Source organism: Psittacula echo (assembly GCF_963264785.1).
Source record: "Psittacula echo genome assembly, chromosome: 4".
NCBI classification, from domain to species: domain Eukaryota; kingdom Metazoa; phylum Chordata; class Aves; order Psittaciformes; family Psittacidae; genus Psittacula; species Psittacula echo.
The window spans coordinates 40984777-41007366 of record NC_137738.1 but is presented as its reverse complement, the minus strand read 5'-3'; the positions used below and the strand labels follow the sequence as shown (position 1 = coordinate 41007366).

At 36.3% G+C, this 22590-nt stretch overlaps 1 protein-coding gene across 5 annotated transcripts in view; it reads left to right on the top strand.

Annotated features, from left to right (window-relative positions):
* SYNE1 (spectrin repeat containing nuclear envelope protein 1) overlaps nucleotides 1-22590 on the top strand; it is a gene marked incomplete at its 5' end in the record, with an annotated part of 295244 nt that overhangs the window by 89554 nt on the left and 183100 nt on the right. For all 5 annotated transcript variants that reach the window (XM_080616381.1, XM_080616380.1, XM_080616378.1 and 2 more), the window contains 15 exons: nucleotides 1193-1357; nucleotides 1947-2081; nucleotides 2984-3142; nucleotides 3388-3596; nucleotides 3871-3979; nucleotides 5171-5335; nucleotides 7062-7229; nucleotides 8737-8913; nucleotides 10674-10814; nucleotides 11821-11981; nucleotides 14775-14925; nucleotides 18203-18430; nucleotides 18952-19050; nucleotides 20703-20890; nucleotides 21002-21125. In XM_080616381.1, coding sequence (XP_080472507.1) covers nucleotides 1193-1357; nucleotides 1947-2081; nucleotides 2984-3142; nucleotides 3388-3596; nucleotides 3871-3979; nucleotides 5171-5335; nucleotides 7062-7229; nucleotides 8737-8913; nucleotides 10674-10814; nucleotides 11821-11981; nucleotides 14775-14925; nucleotides 18203-18430; nucleotides 18952-19050; nucleotides 20703-20890; nucleotides 21002-21125 — 2379 coding nt within the window. The remainder of the gene's footprint in view (nucleotides 1-1192; nucleotides 1358-1946; nucleotides 2082-2983; nucleotides 3143-3387; nucleotides 3597-3870; nucleotides 3980-5170; nucleotides 5336-7061; nucleotides 7230-8736; nucleotides 8914-10673; nucleotides 10815-11820; nucleotides 11982-14774; nucleotides 14926-18202; nucleotides 18431-18951; nucleotides 19051-20702; nucleotides 20891-21001; nucleotides 21126-22590) is intronic.

Here is a 22590-nt window from a genome sequence, read left to right as displayed (position 1 = left end):
CTGGCTCTAAAAGGTGGATTTTAAATTTTCTATTGTATTTTGTGGGTTTTACTTAAAGATCAGTGGAATTTTGCAATTATTTACAATTTAGAAAATGTTTAAGTTTAGCTGACAATAACAGAAACAGATACAGTTGTAGCTTGGTAGTTTTACCATGTTAAACAATAAGCATTCTGTTTTCATAAAGATGGATGGTGATTTATCTCTTTTTGTGTTAGAAAATAGGCCTATAAAACATAGCATAATCATGCAAAATGTGGCATAACCAGAGTTAAAATATTTATGGATCTGGAAACAAGCTTTTTCTCATGTAAGGAATACACTCCTATATCATTCTACTGTTATACACAAATTTTTTATCAGGGAATTTTAAAAAGACGTAGGAAGATATGTAAGTTGAGAACTACAGATTTGATTAGCTCACTGGCTGAAATCATTGCAATTCCTTACACTGGGGTTTGTAATCAGTGAGGATGGTAAAGCGTGTCTTTAATAAGCAGTGCTGGAATTACCTTGCTGCACTTGAACTGGTGAACTGTTCGTTTCTCCTAGTTAATTTTGTTACTTGCTTGTGGAATTATAATTACTGGATAATTCAGTTCACTGGGGCAGAATAATGAAGAGCTGTGACTAAGGCTGCAAAACAAGAGGATTCCATAGTAGCAACTTAGCCTCAAAATTTGTTGTCTTTTAAGTGTCTTTCTGCCTGGTTTCTTACCTGGCCCACTAGTGTGATAATTGTACAAACCTCCTCCAGGTCAGAAGACCTGCAGCATGGAACTGGTTGAATCCATAGGTCAAACCACTTTCATATACATTCATGTAGGAGGAGGTACTCTGCTACTAGAAAAAATTGAACAGCAAGCTTTTAGCCATGCCAGGTGCTTTAGAGATTTGAAAGCAGGCTTTAGGAAAAAAGCTCTAGTCAAATGGCAGAGCCATTCTGAAGGTATCAGAGCCATCGGTATTAGATAGCTACCCATTTTCAGTTGAATGAAGGGTGACATTAGCACATGCCTTAGTATAAGTATTAAAAATGGGGAAAATGGGATCATGAAAATGAGAAGCACTTGTGGATGACATATATTTGAAAGAGTGACACCAATGGCATGCATTTTTTGTCAGATCATGGTAAAAGAGCAAGTAAAAATCAGTTGAAAGTGCCAGCTCATTTTCTTTGCTTATAACTCAGAATATGGTCAGGAAAGCTGGTGACTGGAGAAAAAACATAGAAGCAAATAGCCGTCTGATGAAGAAATTTGAGGAATCTAGAGCAGAACTGGAGAAAGTAATACAGATTGCCAATTGTTGCTTAAAAGAAAAAGGAAATCCTGAAGAACTTCTCAGGAAACATAGTGTGAGTAAATTCTCTGACCTTCCTCATGGAAATCTCTGAGTGCATGACATACAAATGAAAAGACAACTTGATTTTAAAATTGATGTGGGTTTCTTTCACATATACAAGTTACACAGATCAGGTCAAAGTAATGTTGAGATTGAAAAACAGAAGGGAAAAAAGGTCACCCCTCTTACTGGTGAATGTAAGAAATCGGAAGGTGAAGAGAGAAGAATCCCTAGAAATAAGGATCAGCTTTGCAAGTAGAGCCATTGGGAGTGAGGATGCTAAATTTTGCCAGTCTCATGCATCCACTGCTTCTTTTTTTTTTTTTATTTTCCAGATCAATATCTGTGTCTGTATTATAACCATTTCCTATGCGTGTAGCTTTAAAATGTATTCTGGTTAAAATACCATCTCAGTGTACCGGCTGAGAATAAATTAATTTGCTGGACTTTAAATAGCTAGAAATAGGCCTTTCCTAGCTCAAACTTCAGTTCTTCAGTGCAGCAGAAGTAACAGAGTGTGCTAGGGAACTTCATTTTGGCATGTTACCATATCAGTAACCAGCTTCATCTTCTCACCTTCTCACTTCTCACCTCAACTTCAGGAATTCTTCAACCAGTTGGATCAGAGGGTCCTAAATGCCTTTCTAAAAGCATGCGATGAACTTACTGACATCCTCCCAGAACAAGAGCAGCACAACCTGCAGGAAGCTGTGAGAAAACTCCATAGGCAGTGGAAGGTTAGTGACATTGAATGGTATCTCTGGAAATTCTAATTATTAACTTTGGAATGTTTCTGCATGACCTATGTTTTGAAAAAAACAAGGTAAATAAAAAGTGTGTTGTATTATTTAGCTTTCTGTGCAATTGGGAGGGAAAAAAAAAGTTTAAAAGTATTTTACAACATTGGCTACAGTTGCACCTAAAAAATATCCTCTTAAAAAAGCCCTGTTAAGTGGTCACAAGTGAGAAATGTGAATTAATTATGAAACTTTAATTTCTTCCCCTACATGCAGCCATAATGACACCTGTGTTAAGAACATTTGTTGAGAATAGGTCCTAGCTTTATTTATGCTGATGTTGGATGATTTCAGTTACTTTACCAACCTTAATAAAAGAAATAAAATTTTAAAAAAGAAATAAAATTAAATAAATTTGTAAGAAATCAGGCTATCACTTTTAATTGTGTCTTCAGCCAAAGATTCTAACAACTGAATAAACACTACCCATATACTATGGAATTTTTTGCCTGCTATAGCATGTTGCAGCTCAGAGCTGGTGTGGTGGGTGTTTTCTCACTAGTATGCAAACAGGAACCTCTGGAAGCAGTTGTGACTATAGTTTCGCTATTATTGTTTGCTGTATTATTTTATACAGGAAATATTTGGTATATCTTGCCAAGAATCAAAATGTCTTTGTAATGTGCATACGTAGTCTGGTGCCAAAAAACTTAGAGATATTGGTGTCAGAGTTGATTATTTACTTAAATGAATACAGAGAACCCCCACATCTGTCTATGCATATAAAAGTTTATTTTCTTTATTAAGAGGTTTTAGATAATTTATTTGTAGTAACTTCACACTGAAGTAATGGCAGTAGTGTTTTATCTCTGTGTTTGTTTATTGCCCATCTGGGTGCATAGGATCTTCAAACAGAAGCCCCATATCATTTGATCCACTTGAAGATTGAAGCACAGAAAAGCAAGTTCCTTGTCACAGCGGAGGAGTGCAGAGCTGAACTAGCTCGACAGAACAAGGTGTTATCGAGAGAAGGCAATGAAAGGATGATTGAGGAACACATGGTACGAATTATATACCACCATGTGGGCATTTACAGAAATACATTTCAATGTCAATAATAAACGGAGGCTCTAACGAACTCCTAATCCATCAAAAACTCTGTGCATTACTAAATCATACCAATACTTGGGGCTTTTAACAAAAATTTTGGTTTGGGCTTAGTACAATTTATAACAAATATCCAGATATGTTTGTGGTTTCTGCCAATTAGTATTTTTGTTGTATTTTCTGCTTTGTCTCCGGTCAGTTGTTCTTTGGTGACAAGGGACCTTACCACCTGTGTGAGAAAAGACTACAACGGATTGAAGAACTGTGCCAGAAACTGCCAGTTACTGATCCAGTGAGGGCTACATTGGAAAGCAGCCAAAGAATCCTGAAGGAGCTCAAATCCCAGATAAACAACACATACATAAGGCTAACAGAGCACTCGGACACCTGGAAGAGCTATAGGAAAAGGTTTCAGCTCAATTGCTAGCTGGGTCTTGTAGAGCCTTATGCATGGTCACTTCTCTAAATGTCAACATAGATCAGTACCACATAAAGAATGATGATACTTTATTGTCAGCTTCAAGTAGAAAACTATAATTCCTGTAGTCATTCCACAAATTATAGTGGGTTTTGAGTGTTTTTTGATTTTTTTTTTCTCTTTTGCTTAAACTTAAAAGGTTACCATTTGGTTGTGGCATTTTTTGTCTTTTCTTGTTTTGCATGATGTGATGTTTTGTTTCAGATTTTCTGAATTGGCAAATTGGATTTCATCAACAGAAAGAGAGCTAAAGAAGATAAAGGAAAGTGTCAATGATACTGCCAAATACAAGCAATGTAAAGCATCCATGGGGGTGAGCCCTTGGCTTATATTCTAACAAAGCTATGGTCGTTGATACTGGGGCTCTAGATAAAACTGTATTCTGAAATAGTGCAATTATTTTACTATGGAGACCATAGTAGCTCTGCTGATTCATGGTATTCTTAAAAACATTTCCAGAAGAATGTTCCACATTGCAGCGAAATGTGACCCAAGTTCCTGCTTTTTAATAACGGAAGGTCCCCTTACCTGTGTATTCAGAACATCCGAAATATAGAAGCAGATAAATTACTTGCCTCTCATCCTGCTGCATGCACTGTTAAAAGTGCTGTGCAAAGAAAACCCAAAATTTCCAGACTGGGGGTTTTTGAAGGATCAAGTTGTTGTCTTACACTTATGGAAATCTTCCATAATAAAAATTCTCTTCTACAATAGTATAACAGGAGGGGCAAAGATACTCCATATATTTTACCAATCACTGTTGCATTGGTGACTGGTAACAGAAATGGTAGAACAGTTGAAGATTGAGTTGTTTGATTAAATTAGTTTTAAGCAATAATCTATTGTGTCATTTGGGACCTAGCTTAACCCTTCTTTCTTTCTTTAATTTCACATACTAAGAGCAGAAATACTACACATACTGTAGGAGATTGTGTGAAAGTTATGAGTACGTTAACTGTGCAAAGAAACAATTCTGCTTCAAAAATTCTGATTTATTCATGCAGTTTCACTGCTGGCAACTTCTTGTCAGAGCTGGCACAAAGATATAAATGAAATACGGAGTGAAAAGAGGCAGGGAAGAGCTATTTAAATAGGGAAAATATACAAACAAAACCTACCACATGAAATTTTGTGTTTGGGAATGTTGGCATTTAGGATTTAAATGGTAACTGAGAAATTTGGTCAAATATCTGTACATGGTATCTACCATCTTAGACAGACAAAAATGTTGTTTGTAGGGAAAAAAATGCTCTACTACTACTACTTATTAAAGAATAGTCTAATAAGTAGTAGTGGAGTAAAGCCTGTAGACCAAATGCATGTAGCCTTTGACTGGAACAGAATCAGATAGGGTATCCAAATAGAAAAATACTACATTTCTAGTGTTTAAAGATAAAAACAAAGGTAGTATGTTTACACTACTAATCTTTGAACTGATACTATGAATGCCACTCTTTAGTATATTTTGTTTAATTGAAGAAAATTACTTTTGATTCTTTCATAGGAAATTAGGAATCATATTAAGAAGCAAGGAGAAAATCTCAGCTGGCTGAAATCTAGACTTGCTGTTTTGACCGCAGCGTGTCCTGATTTGGAGGCCAAAGAGACAGAGGATGAGCTTTGTAAACTTTCCAGTGACTTCAGGGGACTCCTAGATTTGCTGGCTGAGGTACAGTACGAGGGACACACAAACTCTTCATTTACAGTGTCACATGAAATTACATCAATTGTGGCTTCACAGGCATAAGTTCCCTGCTGTGTTTTTTTAATTAAAATGCAAGGATTCAGCAATGAAAAACTTGTTTGTACTCCCTTGGTAGCAAAGCCTTGAGAGTAACAGGCAAAAAATACTGACATTATTATAATGGAGCTTTTGCCTTTGCAGGGTTGGAAAGCATCATAGTAAATATATCTGGAATCAAAATGTCAATATTTTTAGAAGCGAAAGGTAGTTTTCTAAAACAAGCTCATACTGAACATTGGCAAAACTGTCATGTACATCATCTACTGGATATATAACTTGACTTTAGTCTTCATTTATGTATCTTTTATGTTGAATTAACAAAGGAACTACTGTGAGGTAGTTTCAAATCATTAAGGATGTCTGTCGCGCACTAAATTTGCAGAAAGAAGCTGCAGTTCTCTGAGGTCTGAATGATAATGAGGATAAAGGAGATCAGGATAGAGAAAGACATCAGACTTCAAATTCCATTGTTAATGTCAGTTCTTGTGGAGGCTTCTAGGTGCTCCAAATGATTTATTTTCCATATATTTTTTGAAACTTCTTTAAACATCCATGGTTTAAAAATTGCATTTGGGAAGTCAAGGCAATCAATGTTCTGATTTCCAGGTGACTGCAAAAAAATTTAAGATACTGTCTTTTTAATTTTTTTTTTTATTTTGTTTTGCTATGTTAAAATACTTTTGTTTTTTATTTCCTCTTAAAGTCAGAACTAAGGGGAACACAAGTTCATGAAGGTAAAAAAAGATGATAAAAGCTAGAATCTAAACTTGTTTTGAATCTAAATGACACTTTAAACTATAGTTAAGAGGCTGCTGAATCTTAAAAGTCTGAATACTCTTTGCAGCTAAATTTACAGCTGAATGAAACTGTTTAGACAAGGATTGATGCTGGGTATTTCCAGAGTTCAGCAATGGTTTTTGGACAGTGAAGACTAAACATCTATAAAACAGGAAAGAGAATGGGTTGGATCTGAACGACCTTCCAAAGTTAATATAGACAAGAAAGAAAGGAAGGAAGGAAGGAAGAAAGAAAGGAGTTTCTCAGTTCTAGAATACTTTCTGATTTAAACTTTAAACACAGAAACTGTCTGAGGAACAGAACCTGTACTGAGAATCAGCTGCAAGTAGTTAGCAGAATCTTACAAGGGGGGAAGGACTTTCTGATATCTTTTTCATCAGAAATTTCTGCAATCTGGATATTTCACCATATTGTGGTCCATAAAATCAGGGTAACAGGCACTTTTAATATATTTGTGATTCACCAGTGTTTTGCTCTAGAGGGTCCAAAAGGTAACAAGATTTTTTGTGAGTTGGGTAGCTCACGTGTTTCAGAATCTGGGGCAGCTTGTAAGGATGAGGACAATGTGTACTTTCTAAGTGATCACTAGTATGTGGCTGTCACAGACAGCCATTTACCATATGGCAGTATAATAGGGAGTACATCTAAACAAAACAAAGATCTCCTCAGTCACATTTTAAATCTACAGTCACTCTTTCACTGTAAAGCTAAAGGTGTCAAGAATGCTGGAGACAAAATTGGTTTGAATTTAGACAATTTATTATATTTTTTTGAAAAATGTTCTAAATATAAATATGCTCTTAAAATACAGAGCCTTTCAACATGAAATTCTTAAACTTATTTGTAATTGCAGGTTGAAAAGACTGTAGGCACTGTTGGAGACTGTGTCCAGTACAAAGAAGAAGTTAAAAGTGCAATTGAGGAATTAATCAGCAATTCAAAAGAAGCCCAAGCAGAGGCTGAAAAGATCCTGGATACAGAAAGTTTATTACAAGCTCAGCAACTACTACTTCATCATCAGGTAAGGCAATTATTCATGTCCATATCCATTTATTTTTTTTTTAAGATTAAATTTATGTAATTAAAAGATTTTATTATGTCCATTAAGGTAACACTTTTTATTTAAACTTGAAATAGTTATACAGGAAACAGCCTCATATGGCCTAGTATTGATTTCTTATAACAAAAAAATACTTAGTATTTTTTAAATGTTAATGCTTGAACATGAGCTTGGTTTTCAGTTTTTATTGAATATTCTTTTATTTGACACTGTTTTTTTGGACACAGAACACCTGAAAGCCAAGCTTCATTTACTTGACGTTTGTGTGTCAGATTTGCTTATGGTAAATTAGTCCCGTTCCTGGTTTTGGAAACCTTTTTACTTCAGGAGCTTTGATGTAGCCCCAACTCTAAATGCAGGAGGGAAGATATACCTCTAGTCTTATCTCCTCCTATAGGTAGCTTCTGCAGTAAAAGGTGAGCCTCCAGTCTGTAGGAGCAGAACAGGAGTCTTTTTATACACTGATAATAGATTAAATCATCTACAGGCTACAGTAACAATAAATCATATGGGTTGTGTACAGCAAGAATCATGGGGTTAAACATGGGAAATAAATTAACTTTGTGGCATGCTCAAAGCTAGGAAGAAAAATTTACTGTCAATGTTTGGGCATTATGTAAGTGTTTTATATTAACACCTGTGTCTGTAAGGTCAGACATGTTTAACTCTCTGACCAAGCAATACTATGTCTTGCCCATGTGTTATCTGCACTCTTTGGTGTTTGTAAAGGCTACTGTATGTGTTAAGGCTTGTATTTGTTCTTTCAATACTCTACATTCCTTATCCAACCATACAAGAGATAGTAGGAATGGTTAACTTCTCATTATGTTCTCAGACTCTTCTTCTTTTTTTGATATGGAGTCTGTTAAGGTAAAAAACAGACTTAGACAAGGACCTGAAGATACCAGAGTAGGATTGAGCAGGGAGCTGTGAGCTTATCTAGCAAGGCTGGCAATGAGTCAGGCATGTTAGGAAAAGAGATGTGATGTTGTCTTAGGAGTTTCTGATAGTGCTACAAAGCAAAATGCATTAAGGGAAGAGTTATGCAATTTGGCCATCCCCCTAATGATCTCTAATAAAGGCTGATATATTGCTTTGTCAATCTGAGGCTACAGCCTGTGCCTCGAAGAGTGTAGAGTAGACCTAGAGGTTTCCAGGCAATCATAAGGAATACATCCACCTGTGGTTACTGGTACAGTTACTCAAGTGTTTTGGCTTCTGCTTTCTGAAAGACTGCTTTGGATAAATAGCCATACTGTTACATAAATGGCCACAAAAGGTGTATATACATTTTGGAACCCAAGGCATGTACTTGATGAGTATATAAGACTGTCAAGGATACTTGCCACAGTTCACCTCTTTGTTGCTCTCGTTACATAAACCTGCAGAAGCAGAAAATGGTTTCATTATGCCAGTTTCCCAAAGAAACTAAAAAGTTTAATAATTCCTGTTGGATCAACCCTTTTAGCAAAGGACAAGGAGACTCCGTGCAAAGAGGCAAGATGTGCAGCAACAGATATCCCAAGCTAAACAGTTGCAGATTGATGGTGGGCTGCCCAGCACAATGCAAGAGGATTTACAAAAGTTAGAAGGAACATTGGAGAACATGCAACAGACTATGGAGAAGCGTGAAGAGCAACTGCAGGTGGGTCCTTTACAAATGGAAATAATAAACCATGCTTTCTTCTTTATTTTTTTTCAACATAGTAGAAAAAGACCAAACAAACATCTTTTAATGTAAAAAGTCTGAGCTCACTTTCTCACCTCTGAATCTTGGTCCTTGGGTTTTCATGATCAGTACCTCCATGAAAAATTCTTGAAGCTGCTTAATTAATAAAGAAACAGTATTTTGTTTTTAAGTGTTTAAAAGTCCCAAATATTCAGTCATAATAGATATTTTAAATAATATATGTGTGACTTAATTTTTAGATGGGCTGTCTCCCCTATTACTAAAGGTAACACTGTCCTTTAATAGAGAGCCCTTAGAATCATAGAATCATAGAATGATCGAATAGTTAGGGTTGGAAAGGACCTTAAGATCATCTAGTTCCAACCCCCCTGCCAAGGGCAGGGACACCTCACACTAAACCATGTCACCCAAGGCCTCATCCAACCTGGCCTTTAACACCGCCAGGGATGGAGCATTCACAACCTCCCTGGGCAACCCATTCCAGTGCCTCACCACCCTCTCAGTAAAGAATTTCTTCCTTATATCCAATCTAAACTTCCCCTGTTTAAGTTTGAACCCGTTACCCCTTGTCCTGTCACTACAGTCCTTGATGAATAGTCCATCCCCAGCATCCTTGTAGGCCCCCTTCAGATACTGGAAGGCTGCTATGAGGTCTCCACGCAGCCTTCTCTTTTCCAGGCAGAACAGCCCCAACTTTTCTCAGCCTATCTTCATATGGGAGGTGCTCCAGTCCCCTGATCATCCTCATGGCCCTCCTCTGGATTTGTTCCAGCAGTTCCATGTCCTTCTTATGTTGAGGACACCAGAACTGCACACAATACTCCACAAGTGCTGTGCGAGATACATGCTGTCATCCTAAATTTAAAGAAGAAAAAAAGAAAAAGTCACAGAGAAATCAAATGGATTGCTCCACGTTGAGTAACTAATCACTGACTGAACTGAGATGAGAATTTATAGCTCCTTGCACCCATATTTGAGTTGTCCTTTACATTTCTCTAAGCAGAATGGTAATCCAGCTGCCCACTATTCCAAGCAAATGTTTAAAGTCATCAAAACTATTTCCCATTATAAATACAAAATGAAAAACGATCAATACAGCTCAAGTAGCTTCTTAATGTAAGAGTTTATCATAGAAACAATTTTTTTTTTCAAAGGAATTCCAAATGAAGTCTTAACTTAGGCTTTGTTTTACTTCAGAATCAAGAAAATACTTGTTTATTCTTGTGACTGATAATTAAATGCTGCACGTTAATCAAAATTCTACATTATGAGAAAAGAACAAATAGATTCCTATGTGTATTTCCTATGAGTTGAGATTTTCTCCTACTATTTCACTATAATTTATTGCATTAGAGAACTTCAAGATACTTTTGGATATTGTTGACTACCTGTCACCATAAGCATAAGCACTGGCATTTATTACTTCAGAACTTCTTTTAAGACATTCAAATATAAGACTTGAATATTTCTGGCACCTTTTTCGCACAGCGCAGCATGAATCAGTTAAATTAATGGAAAAGTTTCCTTTTTTTTGGGTTCAGAACAGTTTCATCTGTTGAGTAGATGGCATTTCAGTTGAAATTGTTTTATTTTATGCCAGTTTTTAATATCTTTTCCTTCTTCAGTAACTTACAGTTCTTCTTTTTTTCTCCTCTTTGATTATTTTTGTCTTTTTATTCCTGTTTTGGTTTTGTTTGTTTATTTGTTTTTTGTAGGTCACCATAAATAAATGGGAGCAGTTTGAAAGAGACAAAGCAACAGTAGTAAAATATCTCAATCAAGCAAGCTCTGCACTTGAACGTATCTTAAACTTTAGCAGTTTAGAGAGCCTCTCCTCAGAACTGGATCAGACAAAGGTATTCACTGTGTGAAATACAGGAACCAAGATATCTTTCTGCCTTGCTTGTTAACATGTAGTGAGCATATTGCCTTCAGTCTTTGCATGGATTCCCATTAATGCTGGCACAAATTGCATATACAGAGGAGAGACTGCATAAACTGTTTATAGGTAAAAAGTTATTTTATGAAAATATGAAGAATTTTTCAAGATCCGCATCTGAAGCACACGTATGGAAGTTAAAATGACTTTGAGGACGTCCCATTTTATGCTCAGTAATCATCTATATTAGTAAACTAAACAGTGTCAAGCACTGGCATATCAACATCAATAGAATGCTGTTCGGCAAGGTTACGTGGACTGTCTGTCACTTTTTTTTTCTCTGGGAGAAAAAGGAGAGGTTTCTACAACATGGACATGAGCCAGAACTTGTCACTTGTCCTTAGTAACACAGAATTATCCAGCCCATTTTATTTACTAATGTAGAAGTTATTGTAGTGATTTGCTTTCCTAAGTGCCATGCTTTTCACACTGATTTACCATTTGATTAATCTGATACTAAATGCTACATATCTTGGTTATGCTTATCCATTGTTCTGGTGTATAGGTTTAATGTTTGTGCCAGAAAATAGTTGCTAAACAAAGTGAGAGTTAAAGCTACGAAATACTGCAAAATCCTCTCTGTAAAGGTTAAGATCTAAAGATTAAATAAAGATGCATATAATCCACAATTCACCAATAAATTTATTGAAAAGCTACAGAATAAATGGATTGGTTGAGCTTAAAACTTTTGGACATACAGTTTCCCTTGCTAAATTTTCTTCAAGCTAGTTTGCTTGAATAAACATTTCTTAACTGCAACATGAAAGTAACTTTCTTCAGATACTGTTTTTATGTGTCTAGACATTTAAAACATGTATGTAGGAAACATACACCTTTTCCAAGCATGAACATTTGGGAAAAATATTTTGTGTATATATATGAAACTGTTCATAGTTGTATTAATGTATCTTGCACCCTTACAGGAACTTTCTAAACAGACTGAAGCAATGGCAATGCAGGCTGAGAATCTGGTGAAGAATTCTTCTGAGATACAGCTTGGTTCAAAGAACAAGCAGTTCCTTCAGCAGCAGGCAAAATCAATCCAAGAGCAAGTGAAAAAAGTGGAAGCTACTCTTGAAGAAGAGTATGTTCTTAACAAGTCCTAATATTTATTATCCACTATAGGATTGTATCAGATTTCTAGAATACCTTATCAGCATTTTGTGTTGTCTCAACTCTGTCATTTACACCTTGCAGTGGCATAGCAACCAGGTTATAGTACCAAATATGTCATAAGAGTATGTGCAAATAAACAATTTTTTATAATACATAGGTTATAAAAACAGTTAGTTATGTTTAGCCTGTCACTTATCTTTAAGGCCCAGTCTTGAGAAGAAGGGTTAATTAAACTCATTCTTGAGGTACTAGACCCTTTTAGGAAGAGTGCAAGTATGAGAACAGCACATTTATGATATTTGCCTCAGTTTCAGTATTCCACTTTGTTCATAGGAATGTCAAGAAGTGCCTTCATCTTAGCTGAATGCCCCAATTTTATTTCATGGGCAATATCAAAAGCTGCTTCTGCTGCTGCAAAGAACAAAGGCATCATATGCCAAATTTTGTTTAAAAATTGGAAGTTCAGACTCCAAGAAAATGTTGTTAGATCCTGTAACTATTTTGGAGCTTTCTGTATCTGTAAAAATTTCATCCCTTTTCTCAAGTGAGTAACTCTGTTATTGAACTCAAGTTACTCAACTTCAGTTGTTGCTATTCTTATTTTATCTATATACACACGCATTCATATGTGTGGATGCAATTAGTATTTTTGCATATATTAAATCCAATACACAAGTCATGGATACATGTGCCAATTCTGTAGTTGTCTTACTGGAACTACTATGGAGAATAATCTGATGTATAAGTTTAAGCAGGTATTACCACCTCTATCTGAATATGAGAAAACAGCAATGCCCCCATGATTAGTTTCCCCCTACTGACCATTGTTTTATAATCTGACTAATTTGGTGCCATTTTTCCCAATGTAAAAGAATAGTTGTAAACCAGAACAACTAGCCTATGCAGCAGATGTAACTTTCTGATTATTGGTGGTCTAAATTTTACATAACACTTTCTCCAACATGTTTCCATTTTTTGTCCATTAATGTCTCCATGATTTATACTATATCTTAATGAGTACTTTATACATAATTTTCTCCAACATTAGAGAGAAAACTAATGTGACTTTTCAATTCAAGAAATTCACCTGTCCAACTATGAATATTCACTTTTTAAATAATGTAATCTATTTTTAAATGAAAGCCATCATTGATATCGCCTTTTAATATAGATATGAAATAGGTTTTAGTTGATTGTATCGATTATAGAGAATGTCTTTGGTACTGTGACAGATAATAAAAAATAAATCCCTTCTGCAAAACATGCAAATATCTACAACTCTCTATAGTGAATCTATAGAACATATGATAAGCATGTAAGGTTATGTTGTAACTCACATAATCAATAAAAATCTTGGCTGAGTAATTTAAAGTGCAGGTATTCCAAATACATACGGTACATATGATGCCAATGAACGGGAAAAGGGAAATTAAAATATGAGCAGCAATCCATAGTTAGCTATAGAGCAAACTTAGTCCATCTGTTTCCCAAGTAGATAATGCATAGCTGTGCAGTGTGTTTGGGACTATATTCTTTACAGTCTGTAGCTTCCTTACAATGATAAGGAAGGCAGATACAAAGGCAAAGGATTTTCAGTCATTGTGCCACTGATTTGGTCCCTCAATTCTGATTTCCAGCTGTATTTTCTTGGACTGGACTTGAGAGAAATATTTTTGCATGTTATTTTCCTACAAATAACTTGAATACACTCTTGTCAGTAAATGGCTGTTGACATTGCCTTTTTTTTTTTAATTAATTAAAAAAGAAAAAAAAAGAAATTTTACGTTTTTAGACTATGTATTTTCTTAAAGCTTCCTCTAGCTTTAATGAAGTGGAAAAAAGAAATTAAACCAAAAACTTTTTGACATGGAATGGTTTTTAAGGCTATATTTCAAAGGAAAATGTATTTTGGAATTTCATAATATTCAGACTTATCTGATGAAATTTTAATATTTTCAATGAAATAGAAAATGCATGTTTTGCAAGCTGCGTATAGGGCCTGCATTAGCACTGGGTTCTTTACAATGATTTGAAAGGGGCAGAAACTTGTATACTGGAAGTCAGTGCTGCTAGGCCTTACAAAAATGTTAGACTTACTTGTGACCAAAAGGAAGGGTGCTTTGTTTGCTGTCCAAGATAGATGAGAATACATCATAATCTGTCTCTGTTTAACATACCTATAATGTATGTTTCAAAGAATATAACTATTACCTTTGAGGTAGTTGGGTATCTGTTGTTGATTCTTTGGCTTGATATTTAATATTGCCTCAGAAAACACCAGCTTCCTATAAGATGGGAAGATTACTGTTATAATAAAGCAGTCAAGACTCTATCCACACCCACAATATATTGGTTTTATTCATTCTGTTCTAGTGACTAAATTACTAACATCTATGCACTCAATTATCTCAATTTTTAGACATCTCATCATAATTCCATATTATTTCATCGAAATCGTATTTATGTAACTTTTCATTTTCTTCCTGTTATAATGAGATTCTTGATGTACAGCTGATGAGTGAAGCTGTACTGTTTCACCTCTTCCTGTCCTCTCTATGGCTAACGCAACTGTTTGAGTGCACAGTCTGAGAGAGAAGAACCAAGTTTGAATTTAGGCACATCACTCAGTCCTCTAAAAACTGGAGTTTTTAAAATTACCCTCCTGTAGATTTAGTAAGTTACATTTTTATTCTAGCAAGAATATGGGCAGCTTCGTTATATTAAACTGTTTATTCTCTCTAATTGATTTGGTTAATTTTAGTATTAAAAGCATGGAAATGGTGAAAAACAAGTGGGATCATTTTGGCAGTAATTTTGAAGCTCTGTCCATCTGGATAGCTGAACAAGAAAAAGAACTGGAAACTTTGGAAACATCATCATCTCCTTTGGACATACAGATCAGCAAAATCAAGGTGATTAGTTCTTGTTACGTTTAGCATTACAAGCCCATTTGTCTGTCATTTTGCTAGAAGCCAAAGGGCAGAATAGACATTTTACGTGTCTCAAAACTACCATGATAATGATGGCATGCTTTGTCCACAAATATACTTAACAGTAAAGTTTTACATAAACCGAAGGAAAAATTCTTACAGGCTGCCTTGTCTTTTAGTGTTTCATTTACATATATGGAGCCTTTTTGTGTATGGTTAAAATATTTAATTTATACTGTTCTTATTTTTTGAGTAATCTCAACTGGTGTACAAAATAGCTACATAAATACAAAGTGTATAAGCTTCTTTATTTTAAATCATGCATCAGCCAGTGGATATAGAACTTGGTTTTAATCTTGCAAGCTAAAGATATAACTTGATTTATGTACCTTTTATGCTGAAACAATAAAGAAACTATTGCTCTTGGTAGCTTGCAAAACTACATACCATTTATTTCTATTATGTTTACATTGTCTTAAATTCTGTGTACATTCTTGTAGATACATAGTGGTTTAGTTTTTTTATTGCTAACTAAAGGTGCACATTGTCTTACAAGCATTGCATTTCAAGGGCTGACTTGATATCATACTGCAAATAAAAATGTACTTTCTCTGAACCTGCATGTTTCTAAGGGGACAGAGTTTTTCATTATGCAGTGACCACCATCATTTTCTTTATTCTGTGACCTACTTGATCTTCAGAAAGAGCACAGGTGTGCAGCTGCTTGCAGTCATGGACCAGATTGACACTAGTATTTCCAAAGTATCCCATAAGACACTTGTTTCATGTGACAGAAAACAGTTTGGCAGCAAGTTTTCCTGTTCTTAATCTGATCACATCTTTACATACACCAAATAAATAAAATCTCTTGATTTCATCATTGAAGAATAAAATAATAGTTGAGTTTTTACTTTGTTGCCATAGCAACTCAAAACCTATTTCCTTGTGAAGTAACATATACACACTTATCCCACTGGCATACATTGTCATTTTATTTTGCTTTTCATTACTTAGGGGATAGGATTCCAATGTTTAAGATAGAAAATAAGTACATCAAATTATATTAATATGCGTACAGTGTAACAGTTCTTGTCTGTCTAAATGGAGTCTACTTAAGCCCAACTAGCCCATTCAGGCCAATTTCTCAGAAAAGCTGTTCTTTGCTGTATATGCAGATAAGCAGTAATTTTTACACTGCATTGCAAGTTTCTGAAAATTCCACCATAACTTTTCCTCATTTAAATGTCATGACAGAAGGAAACTGGTCAGCAGGTAATGTTTATAAATGTCTGAGTGAACAGACATGAAGTAGAGAAAATCCTCCAGATAAGGCCTAGGATGTAACTTAAGTGAACCAATGGGCTTTATGAACTGTGATACGTGAAATGAGTCATCTAACCTCCGTGTATAGACATAGCTTGAGGTCTTCTTCAGCAGCACTGCTTTGTTCGTGATTTTGAAGAATTAATTATGTTTTGTTGTATGTTTTCTGATCAGTTACTCTGTGTCACCACGCTAACAGCATATTTAGTTCATAATTTCTAGTACAACACCTTAGTAAGGAATATTGCAACATGAGACATATGCATAAAAAAATCCCTGACATCTTGGCTGAACAGATAAAAAACTTGGGGTCAGCCGAACATAGTTATCATACATAGTGGTGATAATAGTCTACTCTTGGTGACATTGACTGCAAAACCCCAGTGACTTCAGCAGAGCCAGATTATCACCTACACATTTCTCCAAAGTTCCTGATGGAACAAAATGACAGTATTCTCAAGCAGTTACCATTGGTGGCAGACTTGCTGAGAGTTTGAAGGCCTCAATTATCCACCTTCTTTTATGTAACTGAGTGAATTTAACAGGATAGCGTGGGAGTAAAAAAGCACTGCCTCATTTGTATCTGCTGCATTGTTAGATAATTTCAAACTCAGGGCTGCAAATACAGTTTTTTTCCTCAGCACCATATTCTCATGCAAAAAGAAGATATTTTTTAATCTGAATTAATTCAGAATATCTCGCATAAAGAGACACTATAAATGCTTCCAGCACCACATTTTTTCTGTACTGTCATCCTGCTAATTCTAGACTGAATTTTGCAGTAAGCCGCTCCTGAGCTTTATAGCAGCAAGAAAAATACCATATTTTTAGCACAATTATAGCAGAAGGAGGGCACTTTCTATGCTTTCGAGAGTGCATTTTCAGGAAGATTTTAGTTGACTTCATTTACATACATATCTTAACATTTTTAAGTCGGAATGCTATTGCGTATTCCAATTTCAAAGAGTACTCTTTGCCCTTTCAGTTCCCTCCCAATGAGTGTTATTCATGGCTTCTGAGAAGAACTCCATGGACATGCTAAATCAGGAGAAATTAAAAGAATTCTGTTGTGGAAAAAATCTTATTTCCAAGTTTACTGATGCTTACTTAATAAATAGCCGCTGAATATGAAACAGTCCAAGTTTCTGTCTTGGGTGTTGTAGCTTTCAGGTTTGCCTCCATTTTGCAATAAAAACCAGTGCAAAATAATAGGAAACAGTTGCTGGCATGCAGCTGACAAAATGTAAAGCCAGAGCTAGTTTGCCTTTATGCATTTACTAACTGATGTAGGAGGCAGCTGAAAAGTACCGAAAGTAGCATCACCCTTGTTTCATGATTTCCTATTTATACGGTAATGTGGTTCTTTATTTAATCCTGTGCCTGGGTCACATTCAGCCTACCTCATAATGTAATTTATTTTATTCTTTATTAAGCCATAGAATTTTAAATTAGAAAATTAAAACAATCTTAACTGGTTTTTAAATTGTAGCATGTTTTATTTCATAATCACCTGTTAGGGTTCAGCTCCTTAACGATATTGTTTTCAGTTATACACTTACTTTTTCTCATCTTGTATTTATTTCGAATCTCTAAGAGAATTGTGTATTGATTTCTGTGAAAATACAAACCATCTTGTCTGCTTATGAAAATATTCACTTCAGCCAATTCTAATTGCTCTTTATAGATACTGTTTTTAGGGCGAGCTGTTTTCTAAACCTTTTCCAGTGCAAATTTCAAGAAGAAAAATGGAATTTGCAGGTCATATTAATTAGTTACTGTTGTAACTACTTATTTCAAGTGGTCAATGAACTCTCCTCTTGTTTACTTTTTTAATGAAGAATATTAGTAGCTCAGGTAAAAGAATGAAGCAGAAAATAATATTCTGATAATTAAAATCCTATTATGCTTCTTTATTTACTATTACTTTACATTTTAGGTTATTAATAAAGAAATAGATGGTAAAATAACTGGAATCTCAAAGCTAGAAGAGGAAGCCAAGTCTTTTTCCCAGTTTGTTACCTCTGGAGAATGTGCACATATTAAAGCCAAACTGACTCAAGTCAAAAGGTATTGGGAAGAGCTAAGAGATCATGCACAGAGATTGGAAGGAACAATCACAGGGAATGCATCAGTGCAGCAGAAATATGAAGAAAGTCTTAAACAGGTAGACAATGCAAAATCTAATGGATTGTTTGCAGCCATTTATACATTTACTCTTTATTTTTCCAAAATTGAATATAAAATATTATAGGATGGAATACATGAGTAACTTCGTAAAGTAATTGCAGGACCTCTCTGTGTAAATTTGTGCTTTGAATAAATTAAAAGGCAGGTTCAGGAAGACACTAAAGTATACATGCTCAAAACATTACGCTTTCTTTTAGAAAACCTAAGTGATTATCCTTTATATTGCACAAATAAACCACATCCATACTTCTTATAAACAATTTAACTTCAATCTTGGGTTGTTAGTAAGTCATAAGGAAAATAATTTAAATATTATTATTGCCCCAGTCCTAAATAGCTGAGCACAGTTAGCATCTTTTGACTTCAAAGGCACTCATCACTGCAAAAGCTTAGGATATAATATTCTCTTAGCACTAAATATTTAAAAGATTATACTTAAGGCATCAGTTATGTATTTCCTGCTGGTTTTAGACTCTCTGGTTTGCCTTTTCTTCATAGGTGCAGCAGACAGTGTCTGAATTTGAAGCTAAGCTAGCTGAACCTCTTACATCATGCTCTTCATCATCAGCAACATACGCAGCCCTTCAGGATTACACGGTGAGCGTGTGGCCAGAGATTCCTGACACACGTCCAGGGAAACAGTGCCATATTAATCTCCTCACAGAAATGTCAATAACCTCCAGACCAGGGGCTGCCTGATATTACACCAGCCAGGGTGGTGGCAGGAGAAGGCAAGGGCTGCCTGTCACACTGGACAGCCACAGGGAAGGCTTATATATTCTTCCTCAGCTATTTCTTTGCACCATTTGAGACAGGCTTGGACGGGTTTTTCCCCACTCTAGAGAAAGGAAAGCTTTGAATTAATCCCTCAGTTTCTTGGTTTTATTTTTATGCATCTAAAACGTTATGGAAAATAAAAGATTTCTCATCAAGAAACATCTGTTAGACAATTTTTCCTCAAAGATTTTAATGAAGCTTGGATCTTAGTTTATAGAAATCTGTGATTTAAAAAAAAAAAAAAAAAGTCATCTTGGAAGTAATTTCTCTTGGACAGTGCATAGACTGGACAGAGTTTCAACTGACAAACTTTTATCTGTGATGCCAGAAATCCATGGGTGTTTGGACTACTAAAAATCCATCCCAAATCTTGGAATTTGGTGTAGCATTTTTATCTGTAAGTTTGTAATGTATTCTCCCCTAAGAATCATTAATTTTTTTTCTAAGAAAATATAGTAAAAACTTTTATGCATACTGTTCTTGCAGTAAAATACATGTAATTTCTTCTGAGCTTAGTGGTAACTACTTGTAAAGGCTATATTCAAGGAAGAACTGGCCTGTCTGCTTCAAAAAAGCTTGATACTCATTGAGGAAAAATATTTTACATATGGAGAATTTATTCAGACAGCAAATGTAATCATTATTGTTACTGGCTTTTAAACACTTTGAATATGCTGAGTATGCAATGCAAACTCTTGTCCTTCCTATGGGATCAAGATGAAATTACTGTTTATTGTTTAGTTTAAACATTAGCGTGTTGTTGCTGTACAATTCACCTTTCCTCCTATATATGCTTTCTTTCATGACTGTAATTATACTCATTACTACTGTTATTATTGCGCACTTTTGAGTTGGAACTTTAGTGGTCTTAATTCTAAAATAAAAATTTCATTTTGTGTTTTTTCTCATTCATAGTACTACATTTCAATCATTTCCATATGAAGAAGTCTCCCATCTGCCTGGAAATGGTGATACTGTAAAGTCTAGTCAACTTCAGATGCCATTTCTGTAAAAACAAATGCTGACAAATTTCACAGTAATTGTTCCCTGCCTCTCTCATGTCATGACACGGGCTGCATGTCTGGCAGTCCTTACATGTTGGACTGAGCTGTTGTACTTACTGTACATGTACAAATTAGAGCAAATCTTAGACAAATATTAGGGAATTTAGAGCTTTGTCCTAAATGGTCACGTCTCATGTCCATTCAGAAGATCTGACCCTTTTGTTGCTCTTTTATCTTTAACACTGTTCTTAGGAAAGATTTTCCCTACTACAAGCTACTTCATTGACGTGCTTGGGGCATGTATCTAGGATAGATCTGAGTGAAATGTAAGCTAAGCAGCGACTTCATGATCTGGTGGATGTAGCATCACTTCAAACTTTGAGTAGAAGTACAGAATTTTTTGCATCATTGTTACCATAGCTCTTTTGTTTATGCATCTAACTTCTGTTTCTTTTACATGTTCATTAGGACCTTTGTCATACTGTGGAAAAACTGAGCAACACTCTGGCTGGCCTCTCAGCCTGTGCCCGAAAGGTGGCCAACAGAGAAAAAGCTGCTCAGGAGGTTACAGTATTACAGCAGAAATACGAAAAGGTGCTGGAAAATGCTAAAGAGAAACAGACCTTATTAGAAACTCTTCTGGCTCAGTGGCAGAAGTGAGTAGATTCTCATGTCTGTTATGATGGACACAGAGACCTTCTTGTGGTCAGTGTGTAAGACTGAGGGGTGATTTGAGTTGATAACTCTGAATTGTGATTTTTTTTTAGGCAGGAGAAGGAGCTGTCTGTGTTCCTGACCTGGTTGGAGGGGTGTGAAGCTACAGCCGGGCCTTCCGAGCAGTATGTTTCTGCTGACAGAGTTAAACTGGAAAGTGAACTGCAGTCACTGCAGGTATGTTTCAACTGAAGGATTGTCCCCCTACATTTTCCTGTTTTATTTCTGTGTCTTTTAAAGGATGGACTTGCTCAATTGTAGTCTGACAAGTCACTTGATTCTGGGCTTCAGAAATATCCTAGGGAAGTGTTACATTATCACTGTTGTTATCTATCAAAGACAAGAAAATGACAGGAAAAATGTTATTTGCAAATATAATATGCCGGCTCAAGAAAAATAATGCCCTGGTATAACCTATTATCTGTCAAGGAAGGATCACAGTATCACAGTATCACAGTATGCTAGAGATTGGAAGGGACCTCAAAAGATCATCTAGTCCAATCCCCCTGCCAGAGCAGGAACACCTAGAAGAGGTTACACAGGAATGTGTCCAGGCGGGTTTTGAATGTCTCCAGAGAAGGAGACTCCACAACCTCCCTGGGCAGCCTGTTCCAGTGTTCTGTCATCCTCACTGAGAAGAAGTTTCTTCTCAAGTTTAAGTGGAACCTCTTGTGTTCCAGTTTATACCCATTACCCCTTGTCTTATCATTGTTTGCCATTGAGAAGAGCCTGGCTCCATCCTCATGACACTCCCCCTTTATATATTTATATACACTAATAAGGTCCCCCCGCAGTCTCCTCTTCTCCAAACTATAGAGACCCAGCTCCCTCAGTCTTTCCTCATAAGGGACATGCTCCACTCCCTTAATCATCTTTGTCGCCCTGCGCTGGACTCTCTCCAGCAGGTCCCCGTCCCTCCTGAACTGAGGGGCCCAGAACTGGACACAATATTCCAGGTGCGGTCTCACCAGGGCAGAGTAGAGGGGAAGGAGGACCTCTCTCGACCTACTGACCACCCCCCTTCTAATACACCCCAGGATGCCATTGGCCTTCTTGGCCACAAGGGCACAGTGTTGGCTCATGGTCATCCTGCCATCCACTAGGACCCCCAGGTCCCTCTCCCCTACACTACTCTCTAACAGGTCGTTCCCCAACCTATATTGGAACCTGGGGTTGTTCCTGCCCAGATGCAGGACTCTACACTTTCCCTTGTTATATTTCATCAAGTTATTCCCTGCCCAACTCTCCAGCCTGTCCAGGTCTCGCTGGATGGCAGCACAGCCTTCTGGCGTGTCAGCCACTCCTCCCAGCTTAGTGTCATCAGCAAACTTGCTGACAGTACACTCAATTCCCTCATCTAAATCATTGATGAATATATTAAATAATACTGGTCCCAGTACTGACCCTTGAGGCACTCCACTAGATACAGGCCTCCAACTGGACTCTGCCCCATAGACTACAACTCTCTGGCTTCTGTCCTTCAGCCAGTTCGCAGTCCACCTCACTACCTGATCATCCAGGCCACACTTCCTCAATTTAGCTATGAGGATGCTGTGGGAGACTGTGTCAAATGCTTTGCTGAAGTCAAGGTAGACCACGTCCACCGCTCTGCCATCATCCATCCACAATGTTATTTCCTCAT